General features: G+C 38.4%; 1 protein-coding gene across 1 annotated transcript in view; it reads left to right on the top strand.

The window, feature by feature from the left end:
* Positions 1-24,143, top strand: part of KIF6 (kinesin family member 6) — a 399,233-nt gene that overhangs the window by 134,740 nt on the left and 240,350 nt on the right. Inside the window, exons 7-9 of the mRNA XM_007197919.2 lie at positions 9,827-10,033; positions 19,349-19,492; positions 20,413-20,499. Of these exons, the coding sequence (XP_007197981.2) occupies positions 9,827-10,033; positions 19,349-19,492; positions 20,413-20,499 (438 nt within the window). The remainder of the gene's footprint in view (positions 1-9,826; positions 10,034-19,348; positions 19,493-20,412; positions 20,500-24,143) is intronic.

The following is a 24,143-nucleotide window of genomic DNA, read 5'->3' as shown; positions in this document are numbered from 1 at the left end:
TTGATCTACCAATAGGAATATGCGTAACAAAATCAGAGCATCCGGATTAGTAGTTGTACATCTGCAGATTCCAACAGGAAAGATGAATAAACAGGCTTTTGAAAATGCTTATCACTGTTACCCAATTCTTGTTGCTATACCATTTCTTTTCAAATTTCTCTTTCAGCCTAGGAGTATCTCCTGCTCTGTAGAAAATGATTCTTGTTCAATGAAAGAGCTTCTTAGGGTGGTAGCCCAGACAGTGCCACTAAGTGGCTTGAAGGGCTGGTGGAGAAGGAGCTTTAGCCTTCAATATGGACATGTGGTGTTTCCTCGATTTAATGCTATGTTATGTAAAGCTGCAAAAGCAGCTTCAAGTACCACTCCACAAGTACATTGCTACTCCAAGCCCCTTTTAGATAGACAGTTTGAAGCCACCATTGACTGACAAGGTCATTTTGAATCACCTTTTGTCATCTGCATCACTCTTTACACTGCAATAAATGAGCTGACCACCAAACAGTTGTAGCCTGGTGGATTCCACCATCATCCCTCACTACCCTCTGCTGCACACTGTCCATTACAATGTCACAATTTTTTAAATGATAGACATTTAAAAATCCATTTGGAACAATGGATTTTTCCAGAGTTTGGATATTAATTATTTTCTACTCTATGCACAAATGTTTAAATGGCCTTTCTGAAAACAGTAGTTAATGCCAATTGGGAATAGTCCAAGGGAATTCATGAAGATAAATGAATTTTGAGTAGGCTTATTTTGGGAGGAGGAGAAGGGCATACTTTTCCAATAAGACATACTGGCCAATACTTGACCATCAAGAGGACGTTCCAGGCAAGAGAAAAGGCAGTTGAAGATGTACAGTGTGGTGGACAATAAGAGCCCTGGAGTCAGGCACAAAGGGTAATTGAAGCCCAAGATAAGTGTAGAGATTGGAGTCAATCTTGCTGTACAAATAATTCTAATTTTTAGACTCAAATTATATTGCATGGATTTAAAGAGTTAGCAGTTATAGTCTCTGAATTATTTGGCAATTTTTAGAAATTATGAAGCATGCCATAGAGATTCCAGAAAACTAGAAATGAGCAAGAGCCAACGATTTAACAAACATTTTTGAACACTATTGTGTAATGTTATGCTAGGGTTACAATGGTGTATAAGACACCGTCCCTGCCCCCAAGGATCTCAGAGTCTAGGTGGCAGGAGGTGGGAAGTGGAGAGCCTTTGTAGAGGAGGTAACCTTTCAGATAGGCCTTCAGTGAGAAGTAAGCTTTTGCTGGGCTGTAGATGAGAAAGAGGAAAACTAACTTTCCTTGACCACAGATTACCAATATGATGAATCTGTAAGGGACCCAGTGAGCCTGGGTTTTAGACTTTTACTCTATAAAAGAAAGTCATTTATTCTCAACTCTGCAAAAAAAGAAAACATTTGGGAAATGACAGGTTAATATTTTTGGTACCAAATCCTAAAAAAGAATCTGAAAAATGATTGTTAAATGATTCACTTTAAACTAATTTCATTCACTTTTCTGATAGGGTTATAAAAATTCATAGGTCAAGTGAATTCAAGTTATTTAATAAAGTCTCTCAAAATATCCTTGGGGGATATAAAGAGAAATTGAAAGTATATGAAAGTACTTGGATTGAAGCCAATTAGAAAATACCCATAATTATTACCTAGTGGAGTAGAAAGTACGGGTGTCTTCATGGAATGCTATTGTTCTGCCCTACTCCATGTCTTACAAAATTGTTCGGGTGAGGAGACAAAGGATAGTTTCATTCGTTGATAGCACAAAATTGCAAAGCAGTCAAAATTCAGAATTATCTCAACAGATAGTAATGTTGGGATGAAAACTAATCAAATGCAGTCATCAAATAAACAAGTGTGTGTGTTTCCCAAAGAAATTCCATAGCATGGGTAAAAGGCTGGAGCAAATATGGTTTATCACTTTGTGTGCTATTTATTGGCAACGCTAGATTTAGATTGCTCAGATTCCAGTTTCCTCTGCTGTGGTTAGGCTACATTTGAAAGAATAAATTCAGTTCAGAGTGTCAGATTGCCATACTTTAAAAATAGTTTGATAAACAGTTGTATAAGATACAGTTGTAGGAACTGGAGATATTAGTCTTAGGGAGCATGCTAGTTTAATTCAGGGATTTAGGTGGGATTGATGTAATCAAATATGTGTTTTTGAAGTATTACTCTGTCTGCAAGGTGGAGAACAGTTGGAGGAGACAAGAATAAATATGAGAAGACTAGTAAGGAAAGAATGTAGTAACCCAGGTGAGAGGTAAAAGATATTTGGAGATGGAGCAAAGCTGACAGAGGTAAATGCAACAGGACGGATTGTATATCCATCTGTGGGACACAGAATGAGGGAAAGTGATGAGGTTGTTTGGGGTAACATTAAGTTCAAGATGCTGGCAGAGCATTTTAGTGACAATTATCAGTCCAGCTCTTGGACATTCTAATCTGGGGTACAGAGAAATTGTGGTTGGAAATAAGGACATGGGAGGCATCTGAACAGAGTGAACATGAACAGTGAGACATTTTTATGACCTTTTACAGTTCATGGACCACTTCAACACTTCAATCGGTAATTAGTACAACTCTTTGCAGCAAAGCAAGTCTTATTATGGCATTTCAAAGGCATGAAAAACCAAAATTACTTTACATAAATTTGCTTAAGATTTCAACACTAGTAACTGATGGAACCAGGGCTTGAAGACACCAGGTCATCCGACACCCAATTCTAAGATTTTGGGTGTGTGATTTTTAACTACACTGCAGTATCAATCCAATGAGAATCAGAGCTATGGAAGAGTTCCCCAAGAGGAAGAAATATGATGACCATAGCTTGGGACATGCTTATTTTAGGGACTGGAGAGAAAAGGGTCCAATAAAGGAAAAGGAGACAGAGCAAGCAGTTAGAGAGAGTGTTTGACTCTAGAAACCTAGGAATAGAAGGAGCGTGGAGAGCTTCCATAATGAGGGAATGGATAACATTCGTAGGTTTTACCTGAAAGATTAGGATGCTCAGTGCTGAAAACAGATCACTTTCTTTCCTGCACATTTACCTTTTTCTCATTGTTCACTCTCATTTCACACATTTTGTCATTAGCTCCTGAACTAGATTATAAATGCCTTGAGGGCAAGGTCCAGGCCTTCTTTTCCTTCTTGTCTCTGTACTGCCTAATACGGGGCTATATACACAGAATGATATGAAATGTGAAAGCTCTCTGCATGCAGATGATTAATCATCACTAGAATTTTTCCAAAGGCACTGTCTCTAGTGCCAAGAGCACATTTGTTTAAAATGTGCGCTTAAATTTGAATGAAATCTGCCTAAATGGTGCCATCTGTTCTTAGGCAGTTTCAAAAATGTTTAAATACAATTTTACCTTTAACAGGACAAGCGTAGGGGCATGCCTATGAGACATAAAGATGTCCTTAAATAAACACAGAGCAGACACTGGCATATTCAATCACACTTAAACAGCTACACATAAAGAATGTTTTCTGAGGTTTAAGAAAATTTTCGCGAAGAGTACACCAACTACTACTTCATGCAGAAAATATTTATGAGAAGTTACAAAATTGTAGGCATGGACTCCTACACATACTACTGCATTTTAATTACAGACTACAGAAATACAATTTAATTTCATGTACCCTTTGAAATGGGTTCACTCTTCCACTATTTGTAATGGTCCACATTTTACTGTGATTTCAGTGCATCAATTTGGAAGCTGAAGACAGCTGAAGACAGCTGTTGGGGATAGTCTCTACGTTAGTCATTTATATCGATTGTCATTTGACTTTTGTTACAGTGCTGTAGGCTTCATTGTTGTGCGAATATAACAGTGAAATGAAACCCACGTTTAAGTTCTGCAAATAACTTACAGTCACTTCCAAAACACCTCAACTTAGTTTCTAAATTTGAGTTTGTGGTTTTAGATGCACGGTTATTTGCTGATCCACTTTAGCATGCAAAATCACACACTGGCTAGGTTTGGGTATAGTTATTGTGGCAACGAGTAATGGGTCAAATTTTCAGCCTATGTAACTCACTAGCTACATTATCATGACCAAAACTATGCCAGTATTTTGACATCTCTGTATTTTGCTAGTTGGTGTAAATCAGTGATCATGTATATCAAGAATTTATATTTACAGAAAGAATTTCTGGTTGAAATAGCATCTAAATATATTACCCTATCTGAATACATGTATATCTGTATGGAAAGTCTTTTGTTAAATCCTGTTTTGCAAAGGTGGAGATCTGAACGTGTTTACTCACATGAGCATTCTTTTGGAATATTTTTAGATAATTTTTATTTTAGATATTTTTAGATATCTGATATCTATTTACTTCTGAGAATTTTTAAATAAAAGAAATAGGATATTTCAGATAAAGATGAAGTCTCCTTGTTAGCCTTTCACTTCCATCCCTCACAAAGGCAACAACTATCATTAATTTGCTATATCCTCCAGTCCGTTTTTTACACTTTTAATGACCTAAGTTATAGCACCATGAACTAATATTTTTAGATAATATTGTCTTCTTAGTTATCTAAGTTCTATCATAGTATTTATATTATTCTTTAACTTGCCATTTTTCCTCAGCATTCTATTTTAGAAATCTATGTCAATCTATACAGAAGTTTAATTTTCTGTAATTTGAATTATCCCAGTTTATTCATCTTTCCCACCACAGATGTCCATTTAGGCTGTACATCTTGCACCAACTTCTTGCTACCCCAAGCAGTATTGCAGTGAATGTCCATCCATCTCTCTGCCTCTGTCTCTCTCTCTCCCCCGTAATGTACCTGGCCCAGGTTTCTCTCTAGGAAATATACCTAGTAGTCAGGCTATTGCTGGCTTGTGGGCCATAGGGAATTCTCTCAAAAAAGACTCTTGATTTACATTCCTACCAGCAGTGTATAAAAGTTCCTGTTTCCTTATATCCTTACAAACACTTGTTTTGTTAGAGTTTATTTTTTAAAATTTGCCTGTCTAATAGAGGTGAATGAAGTAGTTTATTGTTGGGTTTTAATTACTTGTCTTGACTATTTGTAAGCTTGAGCAATTTTTTCAAAGACTTGTTGACCATTTTCAGGTTTCCTCTTTATGGGATGCCTGTTCATATCCTTTGCTCATTTTTTTCTGTGTTGTTTTTCTTATTGATTTGTGGGGGTTCTTTATTTCAAATATTAATCTTTTGTCAGCCATATATATTGCCAATATCATCGCCCAGTCTTTTAACTTTACGGTAGATCTCATCACACAGAAGTTCTTTAATTTTGGATTATTTGGTCAAATATTTCAAATCCATTCAGTTTTGTGTTTTGTGTCTTATCATAGCTTATCTATTACTACCTTGGGTTGATTACAGTATGCTTCTATATTTTATTAATGTTAAGGTTGTGTTATTTTACACATAAGTCTGTAATACATTCTGGAATTTATTTGTGTGTATAGTGTGAGAGAGCAATATAAATTTACTTTTTCAAGGTGGTTAGACCATTACTCCAACATCATTTGTTAATAAGTCCATCCTTTCTCTACTGTGGTGTGATGTCACCCATACCTTATACAGAGTTCCTTAAATGAGCACAGCATGTTTCACTGATCTAATTATCTATCTGTTCCTGCACAAGTCCCACAATGTTTTAATTACTATGGTGTTATGATTATTCCTTGATATATAGCAAGACAAGACCCCTTTCCTTATTATTCTTTCACTGAATTGTTTTTGATTATTTTGCAATATTTGCTCTTTCATCTGGTTTTTAGAATTAATTTGTTTTGTTCTGCAAACAAAACCAGTGGCATCTGTATTTCAATTGCATTGAATATATAGGTTAATATAGAGAGATTAATATAGAGATTAATTTTGAATTTTCCCATCTATGAAATGGTATATTAATATCTGGTACACCATTTATTCAGGTTTTCATTTTCCCTGCAAATCACACATCTTTTATAAGATTGATCTCTTAGTATCTCATCATCTTTGTTGCTATTACAAATAAAATATTTCCTGATTAATTGTTGCTGGATTATTAGAACTTTATTGATTTTTCATATTGGTCTTGCATCCAGCAACTGTGCTAATCTTTTTAGCCCTTAACAGTTTATTTGTAGACATTCTTGCATTTTCTTTGTAAACCACAATATTTTCGGTATATAATGACACTTTAATTTCTTCTTTTCCTATCACTATGCCTCATATATTTTTCTTGTTTATTACCTTGACTGGAAGCCCCAGTTCAGTGTTGGGTAGTAGCAGTGATGTTGGGTATCCTTGTCTGTGGATTGTGTTTACAATTGTGTAATGAATTCTCTTTATGAACCCATTCTCAGCTATTTTACCATGAAATTCACATTGAAAATTTTCAATATGGCTAGCCAAAGTTAAGGTATGGATTGTGGTCATGTGATGAAATAACGTTATAGTACTGGTTAAGAGGTCCCAAACTTTACCTCATTCACACTCTTTTCTCACTTTCTGAATGAACCCGGCCACATCTGTTATCAGTCATTCCGGAGGTAATACATTGAAAATAATTCACGTTAAGGATCTCAGCTACAAGTGTTTTTGCTCCATTTGAAAGTGTTCACTTCATGGGAAATGAAGTCTTTTCACTGGAAATATAAATTTAACTCTGTTGATATTCTACAGAAATGCTCATTGTTCACATTACTTTTTTTCTTTTTAACGTTTTTATTGGGGTATAATTGCTTTACAATGGTGTGTTAGCTTCTGCTTTATAACAAAGTGAATCAGTTATACATATACATATATCCCCATATCTCTTCCCTCTTGTGTCTCCCTCCCTCCCACCCTCCCTATCCCACCCTTCTAGCTGATCACAAAGCACCAAGCTGATCACCCTGTGCTATGCGACTGCTGCGCACTAGCTATCTATTTTACATTTGGTAGTGTATATATGTGCATATATACACTATTACTCTCTCACTTTGTCCCAGCTTACCCTTCCTTCCCCCTCCCCGTATCTTCAAGTCCATTCTCTAGTAGGTCTGCATCTTTATTCCCATCTTGCCCCTAGGTTCTTCATGACCATTATTTTTTTTTTAGACTCCATATGCATGTGTTAGCATACGGTATTTGTTTTTCTCTTTCTGACTTACTTCACTCTGTATGACAGACTCTAGGTCCATCCACCTCATTACAAATAACTCAAATTCATTTCTTTTTATGGCTGAATAATATTCCATTGTATATATGTGCCACCTCTTCTTTATCCATTCATCTGTCGATGGATACTTAGGTTGCTTCCATGTCCTTGCTGTTGTAAATAGTGCTGCAATGAACATTGTGGTACATGACTCTTTTTGAATTATGGTTTTCTCAGGGTATATGCCCAGTAGTGGGATTGCTGGGTCGTATGGTGGTTGTATTTTTAGTTTTTTAAGGAACCTCCATACTGTTCTCCATAGTGGCTGTATCAATTTACATTCCCACCAACAGTGTATGAGGGTTCCCTTTTCTCCACACCCTCTCCAGCATTTATTGTTTGTAGATTTTTTGATGATGGCCATTCTGACTGGTGTGAGGTGACACCTCATTGTAGTTTTGATTTGCATTTCTCTAATGATTAATGATGTTGAGCATTCTTTCATGTGTTTGTTGGCAATCTGTATATCTTCTTTGGAGAAATGTCTATATAGGTCTTCTGCCCATTTTTGGATTGGGTTGTTTGGTTTTTTGATATTGAGCTGCATAAGTTGCTTGTAAATTTTGGAGATTAATCCTTTGATAGTTGCTTCATTTGCAAATATTTTCTCCCATTCTGAGGGTTGTCTTTTCGTCTTGTTTATGGTTTCCTTTGCTGTGCAAAAGCTTTTAAGTTTCATTAGGTCCCATTTGTTTACTTTTGTTTTCATTTCCATTTCTCTAGGAGGTGGGTCAAAAAGGATCTTGCTGTGATCTATGTCATAGAGTGTTCTGCCTATGCTTTCCTCTAAGAGTTTTATAGTGTCTGGCCTTACATTTAGGTCTTTAATCCATTTTGAGTTTATTTTTGTGTATGGTGTTAGAGAGTGCTCTAATTTCATTCTTTTACATGTAGTTGTCCAGTTTTCCCAGCACCACTTATTGAAGAGGCTGTCTTTTCTCCATTGTATATTCTTGCCTCCTTTATCAAAGATAAGGTGACCATATGTGCATGGGTTTATCTCTGGGCTTTCTATCCTGTTTCATTGATCTATATTTCTATTTTTGTGCCAGTACCATACTGTCTTGATTACTGTAGCTTTGTAGTACAGTCTGAAGTCTGGGAGCCTGATTCCTCCAGCTCTGCTTTTCTTTCTCAAGATCGCTTTCGCTATTCGGGGTCTTTTGTGTCTCCATACAAATTGTGAAATTTTTTGTTCTAGTTCTGTGAAAAATGCCAGTAGTCGTTTGATAGGGATTGCACTGAATCTGTAGGTTGCTTTGAGTAGTATAGTCATTTTCACAATGTTGATTCCTCCAATCCAAGAACATGGTGTATCTCTCCATCTATTTGTATCATCTTTAATTTCTTTCATCACTGTCTTATAATTTTCTGCATACAGGTCTTTTGTCTCCCTAGGTAGGTTTGTTCCTAGGTATGTTATTCTTTTTGTTGCAATGGTAAATGGGAGTGTTTTCTTAATTTCACTTTCAGATTTTTCATCATTAGTGTATAGGAATGCAAGAGATTTCTGTGCATTAGTTTTGTATCCTGCTACTTTACCAAATTCATTGATTAGCTCTAGTAGTTTTCTGGTAGCATCTTTAGGATCCTCTATGTATAGTATCATGTCATCTGCAAACAGTGACAGCTTTACTTCTTTTCCAATTTGGATTCCTTTTATTTCTTTTTCTTCTCTGATTGCTGTGGCTAAAACTTCCAAAACTATGTTGAATAATAGTGGTGAGATTGGGCAGCCTTGTCTTGTTCCTGATCTTAGTGGAAATGGTTTCAGTTTTTCACCATTGAGGACGATGTTGGCTGTGGGTTTGTCATATATGGCCTTTTTTATGTTGAGGTAACTTCCCTCTATGCCTACTTTCTGGAGGGTTTCTATCATAAATGGGTGTTGAATTTTGTTGAAAGCTTTCTCTGCATCTGTTGAGATGATCATATGGTTTTTCTCCTTAAATTTGTTAATATGGTGTATCACATGGATTTCTTTGTGTATATTGAAGGATCCTTGCATTCCTGAGATAAACCCCACTTGATCATGGTGTATGATCCTTTTAATGTGCTGTTGGATTCTGTTTGCTAGTATTTTGTTGAGGATTTTTGCATCTATGTTCATCAGTGATATTCACCTATAGTTTTCTTTTTTTGTGACATCTTTGTCTGGTTTTGGTATCAGGGTGATGGTGGCCTCGTAGAATGAGTTTGGGAGTGTTCCTCCCTCTGCTCTATTTTGGAAGAGTTTGAAAAGGATAGGTGTTAGCTCTTCTCTAAATGTTTGATAGAATTCACCTGTGAAGCCATCTGTTCCTCGGCTTTTGTTTGTTGGAAGATTCTTAATCACAGTTTCAATTTCAGTGCTTGTGATTGGTCTGTTCATATTTTCTATTTCTTCCTGGTTCAGTCTTGGAAGGTTGTACCTTTCTAAGAATTTGTCCATTTCTTCCAGGTTGTCCATTTTATTGGCATATAGTTGCTTGTAGTAATCTCTCATGCCCTTTTGTATTTCTAAAGTGTCAGTTGTTACTTCCCCTTTTCCATTTCTGATTTTATTGATTTGAGTCTTCTCCCTTTTTTTCTTGATGAGTCTGGCTAATGGTTTATCAATTTTGTTTTACAACATTTTTATTATAGACTCCTATGAACCAAGCTTCAACCCGTTCCCACTGCATTTTCACCATTCACTTATCAAGCAAGGAACCAGGATCTGCAACCGTGCGACATGCCAAGCTGCATTTGGTTGACCTGGCTGGTTCAGAGCGAGTTGCGAAGACTGGAGTCGGGGGCCAGCTTCTGACAGAGGCCAAGTATATCAACTTGTCACTACATTACTTAGAACAGGTAAACGGGTAGGGTGGGATGTACCTATACCTACCATTTTTTGACCATGTACTTCACATCACGCATTCTACTAGCATTTTTGTCTTGTTTTGTTTCTCTTCTTTTACTGTGGCAAAATATATATAACGTAAAATTACCATTTAACTAATTTTTACAATTCAGTGGCATTAACTACATTCAAAATGTTGTGCAAGCATCACCGTCATCCATTTCCAGAGCTTCTCATGATCCCAAACAGAAACTCTGTACCCATTAAACAGTATCTCCCAATCTCTTTATACTCCCAGGCCCCCATCACCTCTAGTCTACTTTCTGCCACTATGAATTTGCCTGTTCTAGATTTTCGTATAAGTGGAATTATACAGTATTTGTCCTTTTGTGTCTGATTTCTTCCACTTAGCATAATTTCAAGGTCCATCGTGTTTTAACATGTATCACAATTTTCTTCCTTTTTAAGGCTGAATAATATCTCATTGTGTGTGTGTAGATATAAATATAGATATATAGTATTTTGTATATCCATTCATCTGTTGATGAACATGATTTGTTTCCACCTTTTGGCTATTGTGAATAGTGCTGCTATAAACATTGGTATAGCTACTAGAATTCTGTATAAACCATTTCATTTAAACCTCACAACAGCTCTGCACTGTAGGTATTAGTTATTACCCACATCTTATAGTTTTTATAACTCAGGTCTTCCCCAGGCCTTCCTGAGATTACACAGCTAGTGGTGAGATAAGGATTTGAACCTCGAATTGCTTGGCTCCAAAGCCTATGCTTTTTTTCACTATACCTTGTGTTTATTTGTAAAATTAGTGGTGTGAATATAAGTTAGAAACGGCCTCCATGGACTATTTGTTTCGGGCTGGTAGATTAGCTATGAGACCATAATGTGGAGATGACCAGTATCTTTTCCATTTGTAGTGACTTCATCTAGTTGGTGATTCTGACCCTGCAATGGTTCTCTTTGCCTTAGCTTCCCTCCCTGTCCCCACTCCAAGTTTACTACAGTCCATCCCAGTGCATGCTTAAGTTTTAATTTCTGAATTTTATTCCAAAGGCAGAGAAAGCTCATCTGAATTTTGCTAAGTAAATCTTCCAGACAAAATTTCTCACATCTAAAAGGAGTGCATTGAATTAAATTATTTTTCAAGTTCCTTTCAACTCTGTGAGTGTAAATGTTGTGAGTTGAATGTTAAAGATGGCAACTAATTCTAAAAAAAAAAGAAAGAGAAACATGATCAAAAACTGGAGTGGAGAAGTACAGAGGATATTGGCGAGGCAAAAGGGTCTGTTAATGAATGTTGGAGACTGAAAGATTTGAGAAAAAAAACTACTTTTTTAAAGCTGCATAATGAACCCTTTTGAGAATGATGTTGTCCTGACATTAAATGCTTTCTAATGGTCAAGCTGGCTGAAAAAGCAGATTGAGAGGAACCTAAGGGAACTCTCTGTGAACAAGGCACACACAATTAGGCTCTGACCAAATGAATCCCAGTAATGCAACACCCAGAGGTTAAGACCTGCATGGTGTTCAGATCACTTTAGTTTTTCTGACGATAGCCAACATTCCTGAACTCTTTCTTGTTCACATATTACATACTACTTTTACTTAACAGATCTTTTACTTTATAGGACATTTATGTAACATTGATATGAAAGTATAATGGACTATATTCAAAGTGCTTTATTTCAAATATACCTACTTGTTTCAGAGTCTTCACTATCTTTTAATTCCCATTATATCCATCCATCATACGAAATTATATTTATATTTGTTAGTTGAATCAAAATTTCCATCAATTGTAATCACTCAAGAAAAACATTCTGCTCCTTATGTTTTCTTTTTCTTCATTCTACACAACCTTTGCAAGCTGTTACTTGTCATTAAAACTATTCCTCTCCCTACATTTCTTCTCTTCAAAATTCTGGTAACATCAGCCTCATGTGAGCACTCTTGGTGGCTATGTGGCATCTGATTTTCTATATAGCTAGTTTATTTATTTAACAGATACTTATAAGGAGCAGTAATATGCTGAGGACTGTGCTGGGCCCTGGAGCACAGCGCTGAATGAAATAGAAACAGCCCTTGCCCCGAAGGTCTCATGGTCCAGTGGAGGGAGACATGCACTGAATAAGTATTCGTTAGGTACGTGGCTGTAATCCTGATGGGAGCCTGCAGAGCAAGTCCAAGGGGTGAGGAGAGTGTGGGGGATTGGACTTAGACTGAGGAAGGGAGAGTTAATGAAAGTTCTCTCAGGACTGATGTTAAGCAGAGATGGGAGGAATGAGTAGGAGTGAGCCCGGCCAGGATGGGGTCAGGGCATGTCAGGCAGTGAGAACTGGGAGTCTGTCAGCCCTTAGCTCCATCTGCGGGATGGATTCACCCAGGGTCTCAGTGACATTCATGTGTCATTGACCTTTGGCTCTCCGAATGTAACTTATCTGTTTCATAGACACCCACTGCATCACTGCAGCCGTTAGCTCTTTACACTGCTGTACAAGGGTCTTCATGGAGGTTATGGCATAAAATAATGGAGAGAGGAGGAGAAGGAGAAGATCAGTATGAGAGGAAAGAAGAACATAAATATGGAAAACTGCAGTGTGTGGACATGAGTACGTGAGACTGAGTAAAGCTAGGAGCAGCTGCTAGAGAGAAAGTTGTGGATAGTAGAGAAATATTGGAATTTTACACAGAAAGACATAAGTGAGAGGGGACCAAAGAGTACCTAGGAAGGAGAATAATAAAAAGAGTGAGCAGATACTGTTGATGAAATAACAGAATTCAAGAACTTTTATAAACAAATTTTCTTTATGAAGTACTTTATTATGGGCCTTTGAGGCTGGAAATATAACAGTTTAGTTTAATTAGCTTCATTCATTCATTCACTCATTCAATCAACAAATTGTGATTGAGTGTCCACTGGGTGCTACAAGTTACGTTAGGCAATGGGGATTGATGTATAATTGAGAAGTAGTCTGTGCTACCGTGTCATCCAGTGAAAGAGCAAAGCATACAAACAAATACTTAGAATGCAGTAAGATAAATGCTGTAATAGAAATTCATGTAGATGTCCAAAATATAATCAAACTGAGACATCTTCTCTGTCTCAGTTTGGATATATAAGATGGAGATGGACTAGGAAAAGACAGTTTGGTAGCCTTTCTTACATGAATTAGCCCACATTAGGGTTATAGAAATTCCATGTGAATTGTAACTGCCCTCTGGCCATAATTGTGAGACCTTACACCTGCTCACAGGGCACAGACGTTCTGAGTTGAATGCACCTTATTGTGCTCAGAAGTAAATAAATTTCTATTTGCCAGAGTACTGTTGGTTTTGGAGTTTTCCTTGTGTATGTAGTACTTTTTCCAAAAAGTCTCCTCAAAAACATTTCAAGCCACAATAACAGGGTGCATCTTGACCCTAGAATTCGAGTCCGTGGAGGAAAAGGAAGGGACCATGCATACTTGGTCCAGCCATAAGCCTCACGGAGTGCTCCTTGGGTGACCCTGGGTGTCTGTCAGCCCAAATGTTAAGTGAGAAACCACTGAGAACAGAGAGTGTTTGCTCTCTCCTTCTCCAGAAATCAGAATCAGGGTCACCCCGGCCAGTTATCCAACATGAGTGGGACTTTTTCAGAGTGTTACTTTCCACTTGGCTTCCACTGAATGTGTTGCGTTCAGGAGAAAAAATTGGTGGTGCGGTGCTAGTTGTAACTCTGCAAATTTTTGTCAGTTCTCAGGGCATAATCTTCCTGGACATCTGAGTTCTTTAAAAGAAATTATCTTTAATGAATGAAGTAGTAAACGGAATTATTGATTTCAGGCATAGTTTCTTGGTACGTGGAGATGCTATTAAGTGTCATGTGGGGTTCCACTCTTTGTTGCTTAAAGAATGTCTTCAGGAACATGTTATTGTATTTGTACATGAAATCCAAAATGGAAGTAAACACTAAAGAAATCCAGGTTGTATGAACACCTCCTCACCCTGTGCCATTCAGATCATTTGGCTCCTGCCCAGTTTAGAGAACCCAAAGCAGCCCCACAAAGAATAATTTACTTCTGCCTCTCTCTCAAATACTGGCCATTTCTAAGTCACTCTGAAGATCCGTTTCTGTCCAAGGGGTCTAGGCTTATTATGGTATTCCTAAAGTTCTCTAGAGCTGGGAGGGTACCTGCTTAGGACCCACTTATAAAGAAATGGCCTAGGACTTCCCTGGTGGCGCAGTGGTTGGGAATCGCCTGCCAATGCAGGGGACATGGGTTCGAGCCCTGGTCCGGGAAGATCCCACATGCCGCGGAGCAACTAAGCCTGTGCGCCACAGCTACTGAGCCTGCGCTCTAGAGCCCGCGAGCCACAACTACTGAAGCCTGCGTGCCTAGAGCCCATGCTCCGCAACAAGAGAAGCCACCGCAATGAGAAGCACGCGCACCACAACAAAGAGTAGCCCCCGCTCACCGCAACTAGAGAAAAGCCCATGCACAGCAACGAAGACCCAACACAGCCAAAAAAAAAAAAAAAAAAAGGAATAAAATGGCCTAGAACTGCGTCTTCAAAGTGATCATAAAGAACATGGCCTAAAGCCCCCTCCAAACACGGAGTGCTTTTTGTTTTGCTAAGAAGTATCCCAGAAACTCTCTCTATTGATCTTTAAATCATTTCTGTGAGATAGGCGGGCATTCTAATTCCAGTTTTACAGGTGGGGAGACTGAGGCTAATAAATATAAGAGATTGGCCTAAGATCGTATAAGTGGGGCAGCTGGATTCTGACTCTGAGTCCTGGGTTCTTTGTTTTATCATGCACTGCCTTCATTTCCCCCATTCTTAAAGACCATATTTTCTAATCCATAATCTCATTTTGAATTTTAATTCTTCTCTTTAACAATTTTAGAACCCTTTCTGGAAAGGACATTGGGATTGCCTCTACAGCATTCATTCCAGGGGTAGCAGGCAGAAGCTCATTCCCAGCTCCAGGGGTAGACCTGACTGGCCTAAGCCGATTCGAGCCAGTCTTTCTCCTGGCTATAGTGATTGGTTCAGAGGTGGCCCATGACCCAAGTTGGTCCCTAGTGAATCTCAGGACTCATGTTTAATTATCAGAGAACTTTCTCATGTCAGTCATGAGTAAGGAAGTATATAACATCAGGGCATTTGGTAGCCATCCTATGGCCACGAGGAGGGGCAGATTTCTACCACATGGGAGACAGAGCAGAGATATGGGCAGAAACTAAGTCCTTTCTAAAAGGCCCCTGACCTCTTAGGTCATTCTAACCTAAAGCATTTCCTATTACAGTTACATGAGCCAATAAATTTCCCTATGATTAAAGCCAGTTTGGGTTACATTCTTTTGTTACTACAGCCAAAAACAAGTTAACTAACAGACCATTTAATATCAGAAGGAAGTGTAATAAGCATATTCTCCTTTTTGTCATCTAAGTTGTCAATAAAACTGTTGAATAGAAAAGACATCAGGTTTGTTTCCTAGACCAGGAAGAAAATAGTGACATTTGTTTTATGAAAGAACTTAAAAGTACTTAGAAAACTGTTAGATATTTAATTGATGATTAATAAACAATAATGCCACTCTCTCTGCATATCTGTCAGACCTACCCCTGTTTGGTTTGGTATTTGGTATTCGGGCCTTCCTTACCTGTTGCAGATATTTGTCCTCTTGGCTCTTAGGGTCTGGAGCTCTGCTCAGCACCCCATGCTCCCATCTTGCCACTCAGACTTGGGTCCACCATATTTCTCACTTTCTTCCCAGTTACACTGAAGCTTAGTTCACCCAAATCTCATTCACTACTAATGACCCTCCCACTGCCTTCCTAGGTAAAACTAATTAATCCAATCATTCATTTATTCATATTCGTTTAACAAAAAAGTGTTGAGCATATGTTGTATTAATCAGATTTTTTAGCTGCAAACTGGGAAATTCACTCTAGCTAATTTAAGCAGCATAGAGTTTATTAAACATAAAGAATCTCAAGAAAAATTAGAAAACTGGGCTTGAGTACTACCCAGCTAGGAGCAGAGCAACCAGGATACACTTCTTTTTTTTCTCAAGATCTTTTTGATGTGGACCATCTTTTAAAGTCTTTATTGAATTTGTTCCAGTATTGCTTCTGTTTTATGTTTTTGGTTTTTTTGGCCACGAGGCATGTGGGATCTTAGCTCCCCGACCAGGGATCGAACCCGCACTCCCTGCATTGGAAGGCGAAGTCTTAACCCCCGGACCACCAGGAAAGTCCCAGCCAAGAGACACTTCTAATCACACCACTGAACTGCTCTGTAAAACACCACTGTTATCCCCACTGGGCACTTAGGACAATAAGCCCTAGATTCCAGAAACTTCCCTGTAGCTGCCTCAAAAAAACCAGTTGCCTTTGCCACCCACCTACAAATGTGGTCTTCCTCCTTATGACCACCACCTCTCATCACTCACCTCCAATCCCACACAGGGTGTTTGCTTGATGGAACTAGGTCTCATGCAAACCGTGAGCTGTAAGAGAGACTAGGAAATGTAACTTTGTAGGAAGCAGAACTAGGATGGGGGCTATCATGAGAGCTGAGGGAGACAACTCAGTTTCTGCCACATGTACCGGGTGCTGGGTGCTGTTCTTGGCAGTGGTGATGGAGCCACGAGCAAGAGAAACAAAGTCCTTTGTTTCTGCCTTGTGGAGCAGAAACTCTCATGGGGAAGCAGGTAACAAGTAAATAAATAAAATTTCCAATAGTGGTAAGTATCAGAAGAAAAATAAAATAGAGTTAAAGCCTGGATATCGGGGTGTTACTTTTGATAGGGAGTTCAGGGAAAGCCCTTGTGAGGAAATAAAACTTGAGCAAAGATTTGATTGATGAGAAGCAGGATGCTGTAAGAAAATCTGGGGCAAGAGCATCCTAAGTAAAAGAAACATGGTCAAAGGCTGCGATGTGGGGCTAAGCTTGGCATGGTGAAGCAACAGCAAGGCCAGTGTGGGCCACGAAAGCACCGTAGGAGATGAAGTTGGATAGGTAGACAGGAACCAGATCACACAGGGGTTGGGTCATTATACCAAGTGCATCGGGAGGTTGTAAGCAGGGCAGTGACTTGATGTAACTTACATTTTTGTAAAGGTTTCTCTGCCTGCCGTGCAGAGCGGAGACCATGGGAGGGCAAAAGGAGAAACAAGGAGACTGATTCAGAGCCTTGAGAGCAGTTATCCAAGGAAGGGGAAAGGGTGCCTCGAACTGGAGCGGTGGCAAACGAGGTGGGAAAAAGTGATCCAATTCTGGGTATGTTTTGTAGATAAACCTAATAGAAATTGGATGTTGGAGGTGAGAGGAATTCAAGAATGTTGCCTAGGGTTTTGGACTGAGCCACTTGTTGGCTGGTGGCGCCATCAATAATGATGGGTAAAGCCTGAGAAAGAATCAGGCTTGGGGGCAGAGGGGAGAGACAGTCAGGAACAGACATCCAGGTGGAGATGCAGAGTTGCTGCAGGGATAGTAGCTCAGGGAAGAGGTTGAGGCTGATGCTGTAAACTGGGGAGACATTAGGATAGGATATGGATGTATTTAAAGCCAGGGGATTGGATGAGATTACACAGAGAGACAGTGTAGGTAAGAAAGAGAAGAGGATCCGAGACTGAGCCTCGGAGCACTTCAATAGATATAATTTGGGAAGAAGAAAAGCAAGTATTCATTATCTAGTTTTTAAGGAAAGATAAAAACCAGAGAAGTGTGATGTCCTGATTACCAAGTGAATAAAGCATTTCCTGAAGGAGGCAATGAATACCTATGTTGATGCCTTACTCAAATCAGAGGTCTAGTAAGAGAGCAGTCAGTGCTTTTGGTTCAGGGGGGTTGCTGATGACCTCGGCAAGAGTCAACTTAGTTTAGTACTGTTGTGGGCTTGCAGAATGGGAGTGATTCCGGTGAGAGAGAGAAATTAATGCAAAGAGAGGGGTTAATTATAGGAGCAAAGTAGGTAAGAGGAGAAGAGGGAGGGGACAGAGGGCTGGACTTGGGCAGGAGCGGGACAGTAACCGCAGGAAGAGTGGAATGTGTGGGGGATTGAGGGACAGGGCAGGTAGACCGCTTACACCTGGAAGAAGAGTGTGTGGCCATCGGCTCAGACTGAAGGCGGAGAGAGGAGGCTGGGTAGATGTTTGAAACAAGAGGATAAGGTGCGAAGGCCCATTTCTGAGAGTGGAAAAGTGGTTTTTGAGAGAACCTCACAGGATTTCTGGTTTATAGTAAAACCTGTGGTCATTAGCTTAAAGCAAGACCAGTGGTATCGTTACGTGATTTTGCTAAAAACGGCCTTCAAAAACAATGCTCCCATCTTATTTTGTAAACTAAAGGCGTAGAAAAAGTTCTGATGATGGAAATTACACACCTGGGAAGAGGGAAGACTAGAACAATGGCAGGTGTTGAAAGTATTTTCAGGAGCCAGGGCCTTGTGATGCCCCTGAAGTCACATGTCACATCTGTGGGTGAGTTATTCCTGATGCTTTGCAGTGGGCGTCCTGGCACTGGATTCATCTTCCCCAGAAAACCCTGAACCACTGGTGGCTCCCCTTGGGGACAGCCCACAGCAGCCCTTCATCCATCTCCCATCCATCCATCTACCATCTTCCTACTAAGTACGTAAGACACTCCTAAGGAGCAAGGTGAGCAGGCACTAGGTGAACCAAGGTGCACTTCCCCCATCACTTACAGTGAAAGCAAACACATATACAGCACTTATTATGGGCTAGTTCTACTCAAAGTAATTTGCACATTTTAACTCTTCTAATCATCCCAACTACTCATAGGTAGATACTGTCTTTTCCGTGTTTTACAGATGAGGAGACTGAGGCAGAGATGGTGAGTGGCATGCCCTGGCATAGCTAGAATCTGGACGTGGACAATCTGGCACCAGAATCTGGGGTCTGTTGCCTCTTGTAGTTCTTATTTATTGTTCTGCCTCTTTTACCTTGAAGATGAGGCATACAGACCAATTTTGATAGGATTTTTAAAAATCTGGCATGATTTACTCTTGAGTTTTTATATAAATTTCTCAGTGACTGAAAACAGAATAAAAATGTATCCAATTCTGCACAAGTTATATCATCTGTCCAAAAACGACAGGGTCCATCATGGTATGTTTTTACTATATTTGCTTCATTCCATCTTCACTGTTAATGTACTGAATATTTTAAGATATTTATTCTGAGCCCAAGTTTTGGGGGTCACTGCATTTTGTATCCTTATTGCTGTCGCAGCTCAGTTTGTCAGGTGTGCATTTTCTGCTAAGTTAACGCTATTCTTTTTCCCCTCCACCACAGGTCATCATTGCCCTCTCAGAAAAGCACCGCTCACACATTCCGTATCGGAACTCCATGATGACCAGTGTCCTGAGAGACAGCCTGGGAGGGAACTGCATGACGACCATGATTGCCACGCTCTCTTTAGAGAAAAGGAATATTGATGTATGTTGCTTCTTCTTTCTGGAGATCTCAGTCTGAGTTTTTATGCTAGTTTGTGAGACGGGGTTGAGGGTCCTGGGTGGGTTTCCATCTTTTCAACTGGGTTAGGGTATGCCTTCAGAGGTGAAGACCCACCAGAGTTCATAGCTTTGGGTTATTTGCCAGAATTGTAATTCCCCCAATTTGAGAACTGACTTCACATAGCACGGGATGGTTTGCAGAAAACCTCATACACAAATTTTGGAAGATCTGCCAGAGACGTGAGGGAGGAGACCCATCAGCTTCTCCTGATCTGTTTTGCTCCTGATTGCTTAGGTGCCTTGGAGACATCTCCAAGGTGTGTCCCTAGACGTGTCCCTGGGCACAGCAGCCAGGACGCCTTGGCAGGGTCTGGCTGCCAAATGGCTGTCCTGGGTTGCTTTAGAGCCAGCTGATGTTTCACGCATTTCAGTTTAATGTTTGGGACTCAGACTTTCTCTAAGAGAGGAAAACAGGAAGCTGCAGGGTGCCTCCCCAAACAAGGCCAAGCCCCAAGTGCATTGTAAGATGCCTTGAAAAGCCTCTCTTTTGCTCCTGTTACAAATATTTATTTTGTACCCTTTGATGCTTATGGATTGTGGTACCTGCTATGATTCTGGTTTGTATATGTGGTTCTGGTTTGACAAATCAGTAGTTGAAAAGCACATACCCATTGTCACTTAGGACCTCAGGATCTTCCACACTTTGGGCATCAGTCATTATATTAAGCCCAAACAAAGTTTTAATGAAAAATAATGTTCCAGGGCAAGGCTTCCTAATTTGGAAGCATGTTTCCTTGTTGTGTTTTATGCACATCACTCTAGGTGTACACGTTTTTCCTGTGAACAGAAACTGTTTTATCTCTCTATGCCATAACACTTTAAGGACTTATCTTGCTTTCTTAGGAATCTATATCTACCTGCAGATTTGCACAACGAGTGGCACTCATAAAGAATGAAGCTGTTCTTAATGAAGAAATCGATCCCAGATTGGTAAGCAACTTTTAACTGACTATGTTAAAAAAAATCAAAGTATATCAAAGATTAGTTAAATTTTGGGGGACACTCACTCTCCGTAACCAGGCAACGTTCTAAATACTGGAAACGTGTTAAATCATTTAATTCTCACAACAACCTCATGAGCAGATGCCGTCTCTTCCTCTAGTTTACAGATGACAAAACTGAAACGCAGAAATATTTAGTGATTTGATCTGAGTCACAGTGCTAATGCGTAGCAGAGCAGGATTCAGACACAGACAGTCTGACTCCAGGGCCTGTGCTCTTACCTACAGCCCCCCTTTACCCCATCAGTTAGGGGCACAGTGAGTCCTGGGGACATACATAGAATCATACACAGTTATATTTGTAGGCAGGTCGTAGCCTTTCAAAAAAAAAGTCAGCTTAACTTTCTAAAGACAATAATAATAGACCATCTTTTATAAAAGCTTATTGAGAAAAAGAAGTCCTAATAGTTATTAAATAGAATAGTATTTTGCATGAGTGTTCTGCTACTTATTCTAGAGATTTAAAAAAGTTAGTAGTTGGTTTGATCCATGGAAAAATGGCCAAGCCTCTAGTTTTATAAAAATGAATTCTTCTTTATCAAAGTTCTTTTTTTAAAGGAAAGATATTTGCAAGTTACATGATTCAGCTACTCATTATAAATGCAGATATTTTTTCTTTTCTCTATTTTGTTAGTCTTCAAATAAAATACAACAAGGAATTAACTCGTATCAACATTGAAAATGTTGAAATAAAATATTTCAATTTTGTAAAACTCCAAAATTAAGATTATATTACTTTGCAAATCACTCACCTTTTAAAAACAATTTTTTTTTCTCTAGAAAATAAGCTGGTGTAAGCTTAGTGGTATGCGTTATAAAAAAGATGTGAAATCGTACCAACAGTGCTTCATTTACAAATTTCTCAAATTCCAAACAAGAAAATCTCAAGCTCACTGTTACCCATATTAATTACTTCCTCTTGAGTGTTTGCCCTTCCTTCCCAGAAATCATTCCATTGAAGGGCAGAGGAAAAGAAGGACAAAAGAATAATGGGGCTGACTGTTTTGTCCTACTTGCCTCAGGGAGCCCGAGCTCCCCTGACAGCATTCTCTTCTGGAGAAACCAGTGGGTGAGGCAGGATCCCTTTCCAGTCCAGTCCCTGGTCAGCATAACAGGGTACCCCCACTGGAAAAAGGAGACACAATTCAAAGGCCTAAGTCAAATGGAACTGAACTCCTAGGATGAATTCTTCTGCTGTTCCTACCCTGCCAGCAGCCCTGTAATATTACTGTGCAGAATGAGAAAGATAGGAATGTACTATTAGCCTGAAGACAAAAATTACTTCATAATTGAAGGAAAATAAACATATTAGACATTGAGGTATTTTTTTCCTTTCAAATCTGGCTAGAGAGACTTTTCTTTGAAGGAACTTGAGGAATTTGAACAAAGATGAACATTATCGTGTGTTAGATGTAGGTCTGTGAGAGACTTAAAGAAACGAGAAATCAGGAGTCAAAATCTAATAGCTGATAACTGAACAAATGTTGAGGTCTTCCTGGTGCAGAATTATCTGGTAATTGACAAGTGTTGTTTCCTGATCTCCTTTAATAATTGCTTCTAAAAACTGATATTACTGTTCATTATTTTATGTACAGAGCTTTTCTGAAGCACAAGTGACAGTTGAAAAGTTGTCCTCAAAACCACCCAAAACACAACTGAATGGGAAAAATAAACACCAAATTTAGGGAAGACTCTATGGGGTGGGGGCTTCACAAGAGTCTGTAATGTTTTATTTCTTAAGCTAAGTAGTAGGTACATGGTATTATTTATACCTTTTTGTATATCTGAAGTAGTTCATACTAAAAAGTAAAATCACATGAATTAAGGTGATTCATCACATTCACAATTAAAAGAAAAAATTAAATGATCACATCACTAGATGCAGAAAAAGTGTTTGATAACATTAAACATTCATCCATAGTTTGAAAAGACTCATCAAACTATGAATATAAGTGAACATCCTTAGAGTGATTAAGGGTATCAACCAAAAACTACAGCAAACATTTAAAAGTTGAAACGTTAGAAGGAATAAGACAAGAATGTCTTAAGCACTGTACTTGGAGGTTCTTAGGAAAGAGACTTTTTTTTTAATTTATGAGGATTTGATAAGAAGAATATCTGTCATTACTTGTGGACAATTTGATTGCTCATATAGAATATCCAAGAGTGTTTAATAACAGGTAAACAGATAACCAAAATAATATTCAGAAAATTAATCCATTCATAAAGATGAATTGCCTTCCTATACATCAAAAGCCAATAATTAGAAAATGCAATTTTATAAAAATTCTATTTATAATAGCAACAAAAACTTTAAAATTCTAGGAATAAAATCTAATTAAAGACATACACAGATTTGTATTGAAAAGAATCAGAAAGCTATACCATGTTCATGGATGTAATGATTCATAGCATTACTTTAATGTCTTATCAAATTAACCTTTTACTCAAATTTATTTCCAGTTAAAATTTGAGGAGGGCCTTTGGTAGAATTTTACAAGCCAAATCTAAAATTTATATGAAAGAGCAAATGATCAAGAATAGTGAAGTCTATTTTGGAAGAGAACAAGATGGAAGGCGCTTATTCTATCTAGATGCCAAAAATTTTTTAAGATATAGTAATTAAAACAGTGTAGTATTACCATACATATAGTCAAGTAGACAAATGTTTTTAACCAATAGCCCAGAAAAAGACACATGTTACATGTGGAAATATATAACAGAATTATAATAGCAAATCTTGCATGGTTAGCCATAAAAAAATTAAAATTAGATCCATATCTCACACTTCCTACAAAATAAAATCAAACAACCTAAATGTAAAAAGCAAAACTTTAAAACTTTAAAACTTTTATAAGAACATATAGGAAAATATTGCTATGGCTTTAGGTAAAATAGATTTTCTTAAAGAAGACACAAATATAAAGCTCAAAACGAGAGAAGTTGATAAAGAAATTATATTGAAATTTAAAACTTTCATTTAACAAAAAGAATACCACAGAGTGAAAAATATTACATAGATTGGGAGAAAACATGCACATTGCATAAAACTAACAAAGGGTTCACATCCCGAATATATAAAGAAATCTGCAAATTAATAAGGAAAAGAAAAACAACTCAACTGAAACATGGGCAAGATGGTGAATAAATAATTCACAGAAGAGGAAACCCAAACAGCCAGTATGCATACACAAAGATGATCGACCTCATTAATAATCATGAAAATACTAGTTCTAGATTAGAACTAGATAAGAGACCATTTTACACCTACCAGATCGGCAAGATTAAAGTGTCTGGCAATACTACATACAAAATGACAAAAATGTGGGGAAACAGGAACTTACATATATAGCTGCTGAGAATATGAATTTATGCATCCATTCTGAAGAGCACTTTGGCAATATATAATAAGGGGGTGCACTAACTCTACCTTCACACAGTTCTAGGTGCACACTACAGGGAAACTCTCCCACACATGCCCAGAGACTTATAATGTTCACAGCAACACTCTTTGTAATCGCAAAAGTAAAAATCCTGAATGTCTGTCAACAGGAGACATAGATACATAAATTG

Source organism: Balaenoptera acutorostrata, chromosome 10, assembly GCF_949987535.1.
Source record: "Balaenoptera acutorostrata chromosome 10, mBalAcu1.1, whole genome shotgun sequence".
Lineage (NCBI taxonomy): Eukaryota > Metazoa > Chordata > Mammalia > Artiodactyla > Balaenopteridae > Balaenoptera > Balaenoptera acutorostrata.
The sequence above is the reverse complement of the archived record's forward strand: the minus strand, read 5'-3'. Positions and strand labels throughout refer to the sequence as shown.